This window comes from Labeo rohita, chromosome 22 (assembly GCF_022985175.1).
Source record: "Labeo rohita strain BAU-BD-2019 chromosome 22, IGBB_LRoh.1.0, whole genome shotgun sequence".
In the NCBI taxonomy this organism is placed as follows: domain Eukaryota; kingdom Metazoa; phylum Chordata; class Actinopteri; order Cypriniformes; family Cyprinidae; genus Labeo; species Labeo rohita.
Genome location: NC_066890.1, coordinates 61169924 through 61187027, shown reverse-complemented (window position 1 = coordinate 61187027; position 17104 = coordinate 61169924). Strand labels below are relative to the sequence as shown.

Genomic DNA, 17104 nt, shown 5'->3' with positions numbered 1-17104 from the left:
TATTTATTCTAGTTTAGTTTTTTTTATAATTTTATATTATAATTGTTGTTTCTGTTAAGTAGCTTTTGGTATATTTTCATATTTTATATTATTAAGTTATATTTTGTTTGTTAATGTTTGTCTTAATTCAAGGAATATATATATATATATATACATTACAGGTTTTTTTTTTTTGTTTAATATTTAATAGTTATATTTTGTTTCAGATATTGTTTGTTTGGATTGTTTGATCAAAAATAACTCCAGCACATGATCCTTCAGAAATAATTCTGATTTGCTGCTTAAAAGATTTAAAAAAAAAAAGAAAAAGAAAAACATTTATTGTTGTTGTTGAAAACAGCTGAGGAGAATTTTTTCTGGTTCTTTGATGAATAGAAAGTTCAGAAGAGCAGCATTTATTTGAAATAGGAATCTTTTGTAACTTAAATCTATTTATCATCACTTTTGCTACATAAAAGTGTTAATTTCTATAATTTCTTTCCAAAAAAATTATATTGACTCCAAGCTTTTAAATGCTTATGGTGTATAATGTTACAAAAGCTTGTTGTTTCAGATAAATGCTAATGTTTGGATCTTTCAGTTCATCAAAGAATCCTGAAAAAAAAAATGACTCAGGTGTTTTAAATATTGATAATAATAATAAATGTTTTTTGAACAGCAAATCATTTTAGAATGATTTCTGAAGGATCATGTGACACGGAAGACGGGAGTAATGATACTGAAAATTCAGCTTTGATCACAGGAATAAATTACATTTGAAAATGCATTCAAATAAAAAGCAGTTATTTTTAATGGTAAAAATATTTCACAATTTTACTGTTTTTGCTGCACTTTGGATGAAATAAATGCAGGCTTGGTGAGCAAAAGAGACTATTAAAGTTCATGCTTGTTTGTAAAAGGTAATTCTTGTTTTCCTGCAGAATTTCGGTCTCCTGTACGGATTCCTGCGTCGAGTCACGGCTCCTCGGGTCAAACAGCACTAACCTTTGACCGTCTCTTCACCCACCTGCAATACGAGGGGCCGCCGGGGTCTCAGCAGAGCCAAGAGTGTGTTTGCTTTCTTTATTTCACTAGTTTGATTAATTTACTGATTTCCATGCCAAGAGTTTCATCCACTACATCTCCGCTAGCCTTCAAGTCTTCCTTGTCTCAGCGTTGCCTCATATCCCCGAGTCCTTAAAAATACAATCCGCAATTGTGCGAACAGAGTCAATTTCAATTTAAACCGCAATTTCGGATTGTACTTCTAGGCAGTGTTTCCTGAAAGCCTTTCCTCGTGTGGTTATTCTTCACTGGCAGCTACTACAAAGTGGGCCAAAGTCGTTGCTGGTTTGTCTGTCGACAAGTCCGTCGACGCTCCTCAATCTCGAACTGCTGATTCTCCTCGGAGCGAGTATTATGTATATCGATTATGTGATGTTTGGAAACCTGGCATTTCATGTTTTGCATTTGCATTGATTCTTTAATCCTAACATTTTTTTCTCAAAAGACTAGCATTAATTCCAAGATTCGAGACGTTTTGCAACTCCAATTTCTTTATTCAGCCCTACTTTTGACATCCGTTGTTCACTTCTGCTTTCGCTACTTATAGGGAAGCAGTGTGGTACAAATTTGCTGTTATTTATGGAAGCTGATATGCTTCGACATGCACTGATTTTGTTTGGTTTTTCTCCAATCAGAGGTACATAAAAGGACAAAAAATAAAGGTTTTTGTTGAATTAAGAAAATACTGCCGTTGTTTTCTTTCAGTGGTTTTTATTAAATGGAAAAAACATGACAACACAGTTGGTTTCAATTCACTATTTCAACTGGAATTATTAAAATTGTTCCATTACAAACAAGACGATACCTGTCACTCCTAGTGGTCGGATCATAATCAAGAAAAAGAGTGAATAAATGGTCCAAGGGAAAATGTTTAAACAAATCTAATAACTTATTTCTTCAGGTTAAATTAATCTGTATAAAGTTACTACTATTTTTAAAATACACTTTATACAGGAAAAACAGTAGGAAATTACAGTGCAATTTTAATTAAATAACATTTTGTAACCCGGATATAGCAAAATACCCCAGGCAAAACACCTCAGAATTAATGTCGCTTTTCCATAACACTCACCAGGGGTTTGATATTTATTTTTGGCACTTTTCTAGAAAATTAACAAATTTTGATTGTTTAAATTATTCCTATTATGAAAAACTAACAATTTGGAACTTACAGAGAACGTTTTCAAAATCAGTGGAGTGTATGGTGGCGTTTAACGGTTATCGCTAGTTGGTAACCCGGATTTTGACTAGTTTTGCAGAACAAGGTTTACCATCTAGCCACAGCGGCATTTAACTACAATGTTTTCGTCCAGTGATTTGACAAAGACGGGTAAAAATGACTAAGAAGACCAAAAACCGACTAAGCTCCTTTGACAGTACCGTAGTACACGACTGCTGTATAAATAATGGACGTGTACATAGAAAAAAAAAAAAAAAACAAAGCAGCAGCAGTTTGAACTGCGTATTTTTCACGCAAAAATCATAAACCGCTAGCTCATAGCTCAAGCTAGCATCACGAACGGAAGACGTGACCACGGCGACGTAACTTACAGACCTCATCAGCATTTGTGCGCGAAGCTTTTTGATACAGTAGGCAAATCAACTATTCAAGTATTGCTATAGTTTTGGAGTGATCAATACGTCACGACAGGTAAGTCTTTTGTCGTAAGATTTCTTCATACACAGCATATTCTCAAATATCATGCGTTCCTGAATACAACATCTGCATAAATACTTCAATTTTGAATAGGTAGTGGAAAATGTCGGACTGAATAAGCATCCACTAACTACTGTTGCCATTATAAGCTCTCGATCCACATTTATGTAAAATAAACACGACATAGCGTCTGAGAAGAAAGTTTTTAGCCAATCAGAAGCTAGCTAAGGTTGCTAGCGGAAAAAAAAAAAAATCCACGGAAGGAATGCAAGCAGTATTTTGAACATTCAAACACGGTAATACTGTACAAATGTGATTTTGATTGATGCAAGTCAGGCTGATTTGTGGATGTAACCCTGCATAGGGTGCTTGTTACTAGACGACTTTAACTTACTAGTAGTGAACAAGCCAGCTGATGTACTAGTACAGTGGTTCTCAACTGGTTTTGCTTCAGGATAGTGATTTTGTATTACGTATTGTACAAAAGTTAAAGAAATCGTTCTCAAACTTGAAAAGTATTAGTATTACTGAGAACTTTTTAAGCATAAACTTACAGAAGCGATTAACTTTTTTCACTATAAAAACATCTATAAAAAGAATCAGAATTAAGTTTAGTAGGATGAACATAATTTAAAAAAAAAAAACAATTCCTGTTTTAAGAATGAACTCACTTCATTTGATTATTTTTTAACATGCAGAACTGCTAAAATGACTTATGCACAAACTCTTTATCCTTGTTGCAAATTAACCTAAATTTATTGTATTTTGAGTGTTTGTTTTTTTTTTTGTTTTGTTTTGTTTTTTTTTACCATGCAAGATTTTGTTCATGGTTTTCAAGAGATTTGACTAGCTATTAACGAACACAAATCTTTGGCAAAGTGTGATTGGACACACAACCAGCCCTTTAATGCCAACAACAAAAGATAAGGTAAGAATTTGTTTACTGCTCTAACTAAACATTTTATCATTTGCATTGAAATGATACGCTTATAACATTTCCTTTTCCTGTTTTTCAGACCTTCGACCATTTGAGAACCACTCCACTAGTACTCACTACCACAAGTTACGTATTAACTCTTTTTAATTCGTTCACTCCTGGAATGAAAATAAATACATCAGAACAACAAAAACAGTGGTCTAAATCTAAAAAAAAACTGCTGTCCCAGATGACGACCACAAAACCTGGTTATCGCAGTTTCCACTGTTCAAATGCATTAGATCCAAAATGCATTAGTTTGTTTCTCACGGGCAGAGATATCATAGTCACTCCCGCAGTAAGTTCCTGATTAACAATTAATGAGTGGTCACTCATTTAACTCATTAAAAAAATAATTAAGCAATACACCAGACAGATAACAAATAACATTCACAGTGCTATGATAACAATTATAATAAAAAAACAATAGGGCTAAAACGCAGATGATGGTCGATATTGTTTCTTCATATGACTGTCCAAGCACCTTGGCATTCTGAGGTTAGAATCAACTAGGTCATATAAGTACCTTGCAGTCATCGTTAAGTGCCTGCAGGTGGCAGCACCTAGACATTATAGATGTTTCTTCTTGTTGATCCCGTTCTGCACATGTTTCCTAAGAGGAAGGAAGAGAAGTGAAAAGCAGACTGTCAGGCTAGAAGGAGGTGATCGCAGGATGCACGTGGCATGGTCGGATATCACTTCACTTCAAGGTCCGAGAGATAAGGATAGGACTAATGGCATGATGCTAGCCACATATACATGAGACGGCACTTTCATCCAATCTCAACATTGCACAGATCAGGTCAAAATGGACTGTCACACTCAGTGAAATCTAATGCTGTTGCTGTCATAAAGTGTGTGGCACAATGCGGTCTTACTAAGTACAAGATAGACTTGGCGTATATACTTCTTAGGTCTTAGTTATTGTTATATTTTCAAAGAAAATAAACATTATGGTTCCTTCAGATAATGTTGGAATGAGCACATTTACAGGTGTAGTAATTACCATTAGGAACAGGCGAAAACATTTTGGTTCAAAAGAAATCACTCAAGGTAGTTGATTCTACAGGTCTCTGTTCTGCCTGCACTGCTAGTTGACCACACAACTTCCTTTGGGTTATGTGCACATGCTGTAAACCTGCACTAACCACCAACTGCTGCATTTCTTTGCTTACCCTTCAGTAGACATCTGATCATTAGTGTCTTTTTTTATCCCTTTTAGGTCCTCATCCTCGTACTCCCGGACGTCATTTACTTCCTTCATCTGGCCCGTCAAGACCTTCACCACGAACAATACAATGAACTGTAAAAATGAACAAAAAATGTTTGACATTTAGAGATTTTTCACAGCTAAACACATGAGAAATGCAACTTGAACAGGGTAAATCAGGGGTGTTCAAACTCAGGCCACTGTCCTGCAGAGTTTAGGGTCCATCTTGCCTCAACACACCTGGTAAGACCATGATTACCTGGTCCAGGTGTATTTCATTGGAGTTGGAGCTAAACTCTGCAGGATAGTGGGCTTCCAGGAGCATGATTGGACACCCCTGGGGTAAATGGTGGTATGTCAGGGATAGGCAACTTTGGTCCCGAAGGGCCACTGTTCTGCAAAGTTCAGCTCCTTCATTCCTCAACACACCTGACTGGAAGTTTCTAGTATGCCTAGAAAGACCTTCATTAGCTGGTTTAGGTGTATTTAATTGAAGTTGGAGCTAAACTCTGCAGGTCAATGGCCCTCCAGGATCAGGATTTGACACCCCTGGGGTAAATGGTGGTATGTCATGGATGGGCAACTTTCCTCAACTTTCTGTCCTGCAGAATTTATCTCCAGTCCTAATCAAATACACCTATACAAGCTAAACCGTGTCTTCCAGATCACTAGAAAGTTACAGGCAGGTGTTTTTGAATAAGGTTGGAGCTAAGCTCTGCAAGGCAGTGGCCCTCCAGGACCAAAGTTGTCCATCCCTGCGGTATGTAATTGGCTAAAGTTCTAAGCCAGTTATCAGTAGTTTGTAGGTTAAAAGTTAAGCTACAGTAAAAGTCAGCGTAGCATGCACTGTTGTAAGTGTACTGCAAGACACTTCAGATAAAGTATCAACTAGATATCTGGCTAACATGATCTGATACTACTGATTTCTGAGACAGGCCCTCTAGAGCAGTGATTCCCAGCCAAGTTCCTGGTCATTTTGCATGTCTCCTTAATCAAACACACCTGGTTCAGGTCATCAGCTCATCATCTCCCTTAGCCACCACACTAATAAGCGGATCAGTCAAATCAGGTGTGGTCATTAGGAGACATATGCACTGATTCAAAATATGCACTGTTGGACATACTCCAATATCAGGGTTGGGAAGCACTGCACTAGGGCAAGCTGGGGCCTAATTGACTTGATGATAGCTCACGGTGGATAGCTCATTTATTGCAGGGTTCAAGCCAGCAATCTTCAGGTTACAAAACCTGAGCTACACGATACTGCCGTTGTGTTCTTAAACTGTTCTTACCAGGAACCAGTAGATATTCATGAGGAGCAGAGCAAACAGGAGTGTGTTGAAGAAGAAGTAGAAAGGGATGTTGGGAACTGACTGGATGCTGGTGACACAGGAGGCCCACAGCACTTTGAGGGGGAACCAGTACAAACGGAACCAAAACCTGTACAAACAAGAAGAAGAAACTAACTCACATGTGAAAGTAATGGCATCTGTTGGGCATTTTCTGGACACAGGCTAAAAGCTAATGCAACACAAAAAAATCCATTACAATGTAGCTGTTACACAGGATATTGTAGAGCAGGGATAGGAAACTCTAGCCTTTGAGGGCCACTGTCCTGCAAAGTTCACCTCAATCCCTAATCAAACAGACTTGCCTGTAATATCTAAGGCTGACGACACACTGAATCGTGGGGGTTTGGCCCGATTTAGGGCTTGTCGCAACAATTTCTTGGTCCAAAACATCCTCAGTTGTATGGTGTCATTACAGTACTCTTGAATGGGCTGTCTCTGATATGGCACCCACGGAGTGATCAACTGTCTAGGTCCAGAATAATCTTCTAGTGCAGGGATGTCCAGACTCAGCCCTGGAGGGCCACTGTGCATTCAGATGATCATACGGCTAAAATTGATCGAAACTGTCTCTATGTCTGTGGACTCCTACAGTTTTAAAATCGGTTAAGATTTGAAAATAGTCTAGTGTGTCCTATGCCTAAGCAATCCTAAAGATATTTTTCAAACTCTGCAGGAAAGTGGACCTTGGCTGTTAGAGTGGCCCACCCCTGCTATAGACCTTTACATAGATTATTAAAACCAAGAAGGGCTTGTTTTTGGACAAACACCTATTGTTGTTAAATAGCATTCCCATCTACCTTTCCTAACCCTAAACCAGGGGTACCCAATCCTTCTTCTACAGATCTACCTTATTCTAGAGCAGGGGTGCCCAAACTTGATCTTGGAGGGCCACTGTCCTGCAGAGTTTAGCTCCAACCCCAGATAAACACACCTGAACCAGCTAATCAAGCTCTTAATAGACATACTAGAAACTAACCAGCAGGTGCATTGAGGCAAGTTGGAGCTAAACTCTGCAGGACACTGGCCCTCCAGGACCAAGATTGGGCACCCCTGCTCTAGAGTTTAGGTTTGGAAAGTACTACAAGTTTTGTCAGATCAAACTAGTTTGTCTGAGCAAACTAGTCCTTTAAATTTTAGGGCAATGTTGTTCCAGGACCAACAAAGGATGTGTGTCTACTTATGCAAATCACTTTTAGGGTTGGTTTCAAACTTCTAGTTTCTTGAACAACAGGCAGACCTCACCATGTGATGCTAAAACTAATGGCCCCCATGTTGGACAGGACATCATTGATAAGGTACTCCTTCCCTCCCCGGGTCTTGAAGTAAACGTTGAGCTTGGTGAACTCCAACTGTATGTCATTGATGTCATGAAGAAAGAGGACGAGAATGCCAATGTTGTGGTATCTGTGGAAGGTATGAACAATGATGAGTGGTTTTCAGTGGCATATAATTTGAAAAAAAAAAATGGTGCTTCAGCGGTTCTTCAGCAGTTCTTTGGTGTGATTGTGGTGCTATATAGCACCGTTAGTGTATAAAGAACCGGTCAAGCCCCTGTCTGGTTCTTCAGAGGTTCTTCAGTGGTTCTTTGGGGTCGTTAAGGTGCTATATAGCACCACTGCCATACAAAGAACCTGTTTAGCCTCTGAATTTGACAAAGGTGCCATATAGCACCTTTTAAAATAGGTGCTATATAGCACTAAAAGTGGTTCCCCTATGATTACAAGCCAAAGAACCACTTTTAGTGCTATATAGCACCATTTGTTTTTAGAGTGTAAGTTCGTGTTGTAACTATGGAAACTAGAACTACAAAAACCCATTTCGACAGGCTGTAGCATTTGCTTCAGCTAAGCCAGTAAATTTGCCTGACCTGAAGGCATAGGAGAATGTGATCAGGGCCAGAGTGATGAAGTGATGCACCACCATGACAAGGGAGTCCTTCCTCCAGGCGTCCATGTAGATGGTGGCATATATGGAATGGCCATAAAAGCTGCCCTGGATTAGGTAAGCTATTGTGATATCAATGGGAACTGACATCCCGCTCTTCCAGTCTAACCCAAGAAAGAGAGAACAAACAAGTGACACTAAGTTTTCAGAGTGAACTCCACAACCATAAAAAGAACAACACTAGATTGTAATGACCTTGACTTCAAAAAGTAGAACACTGGCCTCATAAAACAGATGGTTTATACTGCTATAGTAGAGATTGAGTTGTTTGTATGCTCTCAAGGGGCTCTATCAGTGATTTGCAACCACAAGATGCCATTCATTTTCAATGACAGTTGGTGGTTTCCGGCAACAACAACAATCTTGGCAATGTGACAAACTTTATGCAAATAAGCACTGACATGATACAGCCACAACCAATTGGAGCATAAATGGTGATCAGTAGCCAGCGAAAATGGGGCTTAATTGTGTTGACAAGGATTGATATTGCAAGATGTTTACTAAACAACTGGAATGCTTGTAAGAAATCAAGGGTTGAGTTATTGAGGTCTGAGAGGGTTTAATCAAATTATTACATACACAAACAGGACATGCGTCAAGTACGAAGCTTACCGTAAAACACAGATGGGGGGTTTTGAAAGAAGGAATAGCTAGTGAAAAACAACAGGTAGGTGCTGTACGACCACGACATTGTGTAGAAGACCAGCTTCCACGCACTCTCTGGCATCTTTGAGACATCTTTTGGCAGGATACAACACCATTGTGCAAAAGGCTGTAAAAGACAAGAGGAAAGAATGAAATTACAGTGCTAGCATTTGCATAGCAGGTATTCATTCGTCAACAAAGAAGATATTCAGCAACCAAATTGGAGAGGATGAATAATGCTACACAATTCCACCAGGTAAAAGTTGATTTGCCATGCTCTACGTACTTATTACATAATAACTGACTCATTTATGCATTTAACTTGCTTGAAAGTGAATGTTAACATCTACTGTGTATATCTCCCCCAGGTACCGCAATGTTGGTGTGATCATGCAACCACAAGACAAAATTAGTATCCAAAGTTAAAAACAGCATTAATTCTTTCTATTAATATACATTAAACAAAACAAGAAATCGTCAAGCATCTTTGTGATTTCCTAGAGTAGTAGGATCAGCTATAAAAACACCACCCTGATTAGCTCATGACATTGGATGACTCACAATATTGGATGACTAACATGACCCACTGACGGTAATAGCTTCAAGCTAAAGTAGTCTCATCTTTGCTAAACTTGGGTACTTTGTTCATATGTTTATCTGTGTACTGACATACCTTGACCTTATCTCTCCTGTGACAGACTATCCTGCATGTGACTGTGACAAAAGCCGAATGTCACTGTAACCGAAGATGCGATTAAAAGCTTGTCTTAATCATTTATCTATTCATGATCAGGACCGTTATCCGATCTGCACTCTCACTTGTGCTCAAGACAATCAAAGAAAGTGGGCCTTCGAAATGAGGCATACGTTGGCATTGTGTGGCCCCACTCTTGTGGACGTTACTTTCTCTGATTGGCCATAAGAATATGTGGCTCACACTGCAGGATTCTGCTCTCCGCCTCCACCCGCTGGGGTTATTTATAGAGGCCAGCTGTCACCGAAATGCCCCACCCCCCTTCGTCTATCACTGCCTCTAGTTGAGGCCTCGAGGTTCAGACTGACTGCTGCTGATGCTGGTGGCTGTGGCATGGCGGATAGCAGCTTTGGTTGTGATAGCACACATCTTTTCTCAGCTGAGCAGCCTGACATTGCTCAATTAAAGATGAGTTTAGCCTGGACCCAAAAGACAACCACAAATGAGATCTTTAATATTACAGTTGCTTGTACTAGAAGTTAAATGATGTCAATGCATCTCAGATTGACTGTTTTCTGGTAAAATGCTCAAAAGATTTCAACAGTGTCTCAGATTCTCCCTATCCACCAGCTGAACCAGGTGCTAGTTCAGAGCCAGTGCTATTGACATGCTGGTTCGGAGTTGGTTCACCTGGCGAGCCTTTTAGAAACTGGTTTGCCTTTCCATGGGCTAGAGAGCCACCAAAGAGCCAGGTCTTCTGAATACGTTGCTGAATACATCTCATCTTTCCGAGCAACACTAGCAGCACCAAACAAACACACCAAACTTGCTTGAGATGCATCAGTGCCATGCAGACCAATGTTCGAACCTACATCAGCATCCATACACAGCGAATTGCTATTTCAAAAATGGCAGTTTGTTAATCTTGTTGGTCACAGTAACCCAGCCCCAAACACAAGTGGTTCTTACCTCTAGACCAGCAATGTTTTGGTGCTACTTACGAACCACTTTTCTTGGGTTAGAACTGGTGCTTTGGGTGTCGAAAGACACAGAACTGATTTGAAACTAGAATCTGAACCAGCACTCAAACTGTCTTGGTGGAAGAGGGGTAGGAATGTGCTCGGATTTGCTAAAAAAAGTATGATCTTCAATATAACCATTTGCTATGCGATCCACATCAGTTTCATAGATCTGTTCTCTTACTTTGTAAACCGTGCTTAATTTGTGTCTCTTGTAATTTCTCCTTCGGAATTGATTAAGAAACTTCATGAAATGCCAATGAGTTCCCCAAAACGTCTCCTGAGCTTTGGAAGACAACCCTCTGAGCAGAATTTTCCTCTGGGAAAGTGGTCTTGCTATGGAAGACAAGTTACAACCCATATTAGGCCGCCAACTACTTTTCCTCACTCTCCCAGCACATGAATGGCAAGCAGAAGAAGCGAAGCCTGAACTGAACCCAGCCTGAACCTGGTGACCGAATGCAACTGAAATACGTTTTGTTTTGGGGTCTCATACAAGAGCCGACCTATCGGCTAAACATGCAGTTTCCATGGCAACTGTTTGAGGATAGCAGGTGGTTTTGTAGAATAAATAAGAGACAATGACAACAAATGCAGTGGAAAAGAACAAACCCATCTCCCACATATGTAAACAGCTTTCCATCACACAGTGTCATTTCCCTACAGGTTTGATTCTCCCTTTGGATTTGCATTGTTCTAGTAGATCAACTTAGAGAATAAACAAAAGACAAATGACAACAAACACAATGGAGAAGAACAAGCCCATCTCCCACGTATCTAAACAGCTTTCCATCACACACTGTTATTTCTTTACATTTCCTTCTGCATTACTTAAAAGAGCAACTTAAAAGGGCAGTCCGCCAAATATTCTGTTATTGTTAGAGGGTTTGTTCAACCAAAAATAAAAATTCTATCTTCAATTAATCACCCTCATGTCATTTCAAACCCGTAAGACCTTCGTTCAACTTCAGAACACAAATTCTGATATTTTTGATAAAATCCAAGAACTTTCTGACCCTCCACAGACAGCAACAAAACCACATTCAAGGCCCAGAAAGGTAGTAAGGACATCATTAAAATAGTCCATGTGAAAAAGTATTCTTGTAGCTTCATAAAACTACGGTTGAACCACTGATGTCCCATGGGATATTTTAACAGTGTTCTTACTACATTTCTGGGCCTTGAATGTGTCTGTTGAGCTGCTGTCCAATTTAAATCTTAATGCAACTTGTCGTATGGATCACTTCTGTCAAATGTTGCCATTTGTATGGAAGTCAAGAATGAAGATTCTTCAACTAATGTGTTCCATACAGGTTAAAAATGACACAAGGCCGAGTAAATCATGACCATTTTCATTTTTGGGTGGAAAGGGACACTCGTAAAGAGATCTGGTCAATAAAACCCTTTCCCCAATGCTCTGAGGAGACATGTGTCATGAAAGAGACAAAAGTATCCCGAGAAGGCCAGATGGAGCTGAAGAGCCTCATCTTATACTCTTGTTCCCCTCAGACACCCTCCTCCTTCCTTTCTGTTCGGGCTGAGTTATATTTCCTTAAGCTTTGATTTGTTTTCTGCCATCATTTCAAATGAAAATGACGTATCTCATCAAGTGATCACAGTAGACGTAACAGGGTGGCACAAAGAGGAAGGAAGGATGCAGAAGTTTTTAGATGAATACTGATAATGGCATGCTATTTCCACTTCACCGAACATATTCAAAATACATCAACATCTTGCACTGATGATAAGAACAGTTTATCAGGTCTTCGAGCGGGCATAAATTGCCTTTCAGGGTCAATATACAGGGCTGCACATTTTGAAGGGGTACCTTCAGAAGAATCTTCTGTCAGCTTTAGCTGATAACTGTTTATGCTTGGTTATCTACCAGAAGTGCTATTTTGTGTCAATTTCAAAATGTAGATCAGTAGACATACATAATTGATTGCTTAAAAATTGACTGACAATCTTTTAACAGGTTGGTAAATTAAAGATCAACGATCCTGCTGTTTCGCAATTACGTTTGTTCAGCACGTGTTAACAATGTAAATCGTTCAAACACATCTATTATCTAAAAAGCTGATGACCTCTGTCTCTACAAGTCTGCTCGAGACACAAAACTCAAAGGTTAGTGCCTGCAGAATCCACAGCGTGATATGATATTCCTTTGGCAGCCTTTCAGACAGCTGATGTTGTTTGCCCGAACATGATATTGTTGTGTATTTTGATTTTAGGGGACTGATTACTGAAAATATCCTCTGGTCCAGTGAATAGTGATCATCACAGTCTCATCAAAGGTCAAAACAGCATGCGTTCGGCCACCTAACACCTTGATTTTTTCACACACACAGTTTATAGTCCTGGCCAGATGGCGTTGTGCTAGTCATCCATCGAATCTGAGAACGTGAAAGTGCAAGGGAACTTAAAAAATGAATGGGCCTCATTAGCACTAAGAGCTTATGCCATAAATTGTTTATTAGGCAACATGGAGATTCTTTCAAAAAGCAGGCGGAACGATCGTGTTACGTACCGCACGTATGTGTTGGAGAGTGCAGGACATAGTCCACAAAGCACTTGAAAATCTGCAGACTGTCAGAAATTATCTCCCAGGGCATACGAGACAATCTTGTGGCCAAAGTACAGTAGGCTACAACTGCAGTACTGAGTTCAGATGGCCAAAAAGAGGCTCCAAAAGGGCTCCATATGACTTGTGCATTATATTCATATTTAGAATATCTTCCTCAGCAAACCTTGGCACATTTTATGGATCAGAATGATCCCTGAAGAAAGCTCTTAGGCCAAAACGCTTTGGTCAGGGGTGTCCAAACTCGGTCCTGGCCTTGAAAGCACACGTACATCACAGAGACATTTATTTGACGTCTGCATTTACATCTGCAAGATGTATTTTTTGTGTTTGCTCATGTGCAATTCATCTGTAGGACATTTCCTATCAGATGTCAAATAGACATTTATTAGATGTCTTTAAGATGTTTAGGATTTAGAAGGTATGTAAAACCAACATCTCAAAGATGTCTGTCAGATATTTGTACATAGCAGATGCTTTCCAGATCAAGTGATCTTTAACAGACATCTTGCAGATGTACATGTGCTATCTGGGGGAAGGCCAGTGTCATACGTCTGTAAGATGTCTGTTAAAGATTGCTTGATCTGGAAAACTTTTGCCATGTACAAACATCTGACAGACATCTGTAAGATGTCAGTTTTACATACATTTAAAATCATAAACATCTTAAAGACATCTAATAGATCTGATAGGAAACGTCCTATAGACGTATAGCAGATGAGCAAACACTCTAAAAAAATATGTCTTCCAGATGTCAAATAGATGTCTCCATGAAGTATGTGTGCTATCAGGGTAGGCATACTAGAAACTTTCAAGCATGTGTGTTGAGGCAAGTTGGAGCTAAACTCTGCAGGACTGAGTTTGGAACTTTTAAAAGTATTAAAGTTCCCTTTTTTACAAGTAGTGCTGGAATCTTTTTTCACATTCTTGTACACAGTTGGTTTTCATGCAACTTGTGAAGTGATAAAGTTCCTGCAGATCCCATCTCAAAGTTATCTGGTTTTGGGGTTCAACTCAATGACTCAATCATTCCAGGAGTGGAATAATCTGTTCCACATTTAAACATAGCCTATGACTCCAAATAGGTTCTACTTGTGTAAACTATTCCTTAAAGAAGTCTTTTGTCAATGGCAGTTCACCAGAATCCCTTCTGGTTTGTAGTTTGATCATCTGGCTACATGCTATGTAGAAGGGGACACCCTGCTTCATGGACAGGGATATTATTAGCCAAGATATTTAGGCCTGACACACTGATAAGTGACTAACGGTCTGTAAGCAACGAATGCTTATCTCTTTATTTTCAAAGCCATGCCTGTTTTTAATCACAAACTACAGTGCTGCAACTCTTTTCTAAGACCTCGGTGTCTCTTACAAAAGGGTTACAAACCAGACAAGGTCTTGACACGTCACATATTTCCGCATAAACATCGCGCCAGCTGCCCCGCGCCATCCGTCAGGGTTTCTCAATGCGCTGAGAGAAAAGAATTTACAGAAGGGGGAATAAACCACAACCCAGAGCAAACATGAACGCAGGGGGCCGATGAATCATGGCGGTATTGATCTTGCTAATTGCAGCACATGTGCTGAGCCAGTAAGAGTCGTAAACACACTCGAAAAGCATGTTTCCGCCCCACACGTTTCAGGACAGGAAGTGAAACCGATGTTTGCTACGCAGGCTAGGCCGAAAATAAGCATCGAATGCAAAATGCGGGGACATCATAATCCCATACTCAAGGCAATTTGGTAAAGTTCATGGCTAGGAAATGTGATAGTAATATGACCAGTTTGCATAGCCATCTTTGCATGTAAAAGTATGTAAAAGGTAAAATGCAAAGTAAAAACTATGTAAAATAACTTGTGTGCACATTGCAACTTCGCATGGCGAGTTTCAAATGACTGGCCTGTGAATGATGAACAAAACCTCAGAGGACAAACTACAGTACATAACCACAAACACATTTTACAGCAACTGTAGAAACAATGACTTGTGAATTTTCTGCAAGTGTTAAGACTTTTGTTACACTTCTGTCGAGAAACAAGAGTTAAAATCTAGACTTTTGAGTCTAAATGGTTTGCTTGTGCACAACCAAGTATGGGTGGTAGTACTAGTGGTACTTGACGTAGAAAACACACTTTACTACATTTAGATGCACAAATGGTGATGCAACGTCCAACGTTTCGAAACAACTTCAAATATTCATTGAAGGCGCCAGTGATTCTTGAGACCTGGTGTTTAATACTCAAACATTTACAGGCTACTCTAGAACTTAGACAATATAAAAAAAAAATCAATACCAGTGTGTCACTTGTTGCATTTGCATTGGTAGTGGTGTCTTCTGCAGTATATTTACCTCAAAGATGTACACTGTCAGTCCCCTGCGCACCTTTGTCCACATGACCACGCACATGAAGAACATGAAGATCTCCATCCAGGTTATGTATGCATGGTCCAGCAAGGTTCTTCTGGACCGCTCCAGTCCGCAGTCTTTACAGTCTCTAAAGGCACTGAACATGACTGAATAAGCTCTGGTGATGAGCTCCATGTAGCCAGGCATGATCTCCATCTCCATGCCATCGCTGGAGGAACCATCATCCATGTGATTGGTGTCCATTATATTAGAAATACTATAGTAGCTGTTATAGGGGCAATGGACCAATTGAGATGCACAATGCAAAAGTGCTACCAGCTATAGCTGCTGTAGACCTTAAGCTGATTATCGTCTCTGAAGTATCCTGTCTTCTAAATTAAGACTTAAAAAGTACTAATGCTAATTAGCAAATGAACATGAACCCCTAATGCTAAGAGAAAAGAGATTATTTGATATCCTATACTGCATATATGCCAGTGTCAGCCATTGGGGTGTTAATGGCTTTAGTGTGCCACCATCATCTGCCTGAATAGCCTATAAGAGGAAACCTTCTCTATATTCACTATAACACTTCCATTACGTTATGGTTACAAAATATATTGCACAATGTATGAATCAGCATGCCTGCATTAGCGTTCCTTTGTTATAAATTGAAGCTGATGGCTTACAATTGAAGCATTCTGAGCAATCCTGAAATGAAAGGTTCTTACAAACCATAACCAGTGCCTATTCGCCTCTTTATATTCAGCGCATGTGATGTGTGTCCGCACGCAAAATTCATGTGCCGAAATAGCGCGTCCTCTTCTTGTCGTCATTCAGTATATATAACATCTCCTCTGGGTTTCATCTCACGTCGAGAGGTTGAAAGCAGAAATTATCCTTCGGTATGTCCATATGTGGCTCGAATATAGAAAACAGGTAGAAATATAACCGCCAGATGAATTCTAGCCTCAAATGAACCTGCGCACAAAATCGCTCAGCGATATATGAAATATTCACAGACGCATAATAAGTAAAAAACAAAAGCAAAAACACAAATATCTATGAAAATGTGTCTACAATCTACCTACAGCCTCCCGCGACAAAGGGCAGACGCGCCGCGTTGTGAAGAAGTTGAGCTTAGTGAACAAAAAAAAAAAGCAGACGATTTCCCGATGTGAGCCGGTTCTTTTGAACGACTCGGTGGAATCGATTCGCAAGACGCTTATGAATCAATTGACTGTAGCCATCGAGGTAGGCTTATGTTTGGGTGTAGAAAATGTACTAAATGTAAGGAACATAAAAAAAGATTAGGTATCCCAATATATGACAATAGTAAATAAATAATAAAGTGGTGTCATTTGGAATAAACACCATCAGCGTCTCAAAGCCCCCAAAATTGGGCATCGCAACAAAGTACAGTAAGAAACATATTAGTTTATATAAAAGATTCAGTCACGCTGATAAAATTGTATAATGTAACTAAATATTTAAATCTTTATATACAGAAAACGTAGAAAACGTAACGTGTTGCAAGTTGCACCAAACAGTTCGAACAAACCGAATCGCTAAAATGACTCGGACTTCATAACTCGAGCAGCGGCCCGTTATCTTCAGACAGATTACACGCACAC

The 17104-nt window shown here is 39.5% G+C and overlaps 2 protein-coding genes across 3 annotated transcripts in view; one reads left to right on the top strand and one right to left on the bottom strand.

Annotated features, from left to right (window-relative positions):
• Positions 1–1718, top strand: part of ncln (nicalin) — a 13861-nt gene extending 12143 nt beyond the window's left edge. For both annotated transcript variants that reach the window (XM_051094431.1, XM_051094430.1), the window contains exon 15: positions 921–1718. In XM_051094431.1, the coding sequence (XP_050950388.1) occupies positions 921–983 (63 nt within the window). In that variant the 3' untranslated portion in view covers positions 984–1718. The remainder of the gene's footprint in view (positions 1–920) is intronic.
• A 1439-nt stretch (positions 1719–3157) lies between these two features.
• cers1 (ceramide synthase 1) lies at positions 3158–16632 on the bottom strand. Its single transcript, XM_051094432.1, has 7 exons — positions 15474–16632; positions 8796–8955; positions 8107–8287; positions 7482–7643; positions 6180–6327; positions 4853–4980; positions 3158–4290 (listed from the first exon to the last, which is right to left on the bottom strand). Exons 1-7 carry the CDS (start codon positions 15732–15734, stop codon positions 4248–4250), a joined length of 1083 nt encoding a protein of 360 aa, XP_050950389.1. The 5' UTR covers positions 15735–16632; the 3' UTR covers positions 3158–4247.
• Positions 16633–17104: the final 472 nt, after the last annotated feature.

Excerpts from the sequence above, each read along its gene's own strand:
- cers1 (XM_051094432.1), bottom strand. The coding sequence starts at position 15,734 with ATGGACACCAATCACATGGATGATGGTTCCTCCAGCGATGGCATGGAG. Across the intron at positions 8,288-8,795 it reads CCCCCCATCTGTGTTTTACG|ACTGGAAGAGCGGGATGTCA; the intron begins GTAAGCTTCGTA and ends TTCTTGGGTTAG. Across the intron at positions 4,981-6,179 it reads TGAATATCTACTGGTTCCTG|TTCATTGTATTGTTCGTGGT; the intron begins GTAAGAACAGTT and ends TCATTTTTACAG.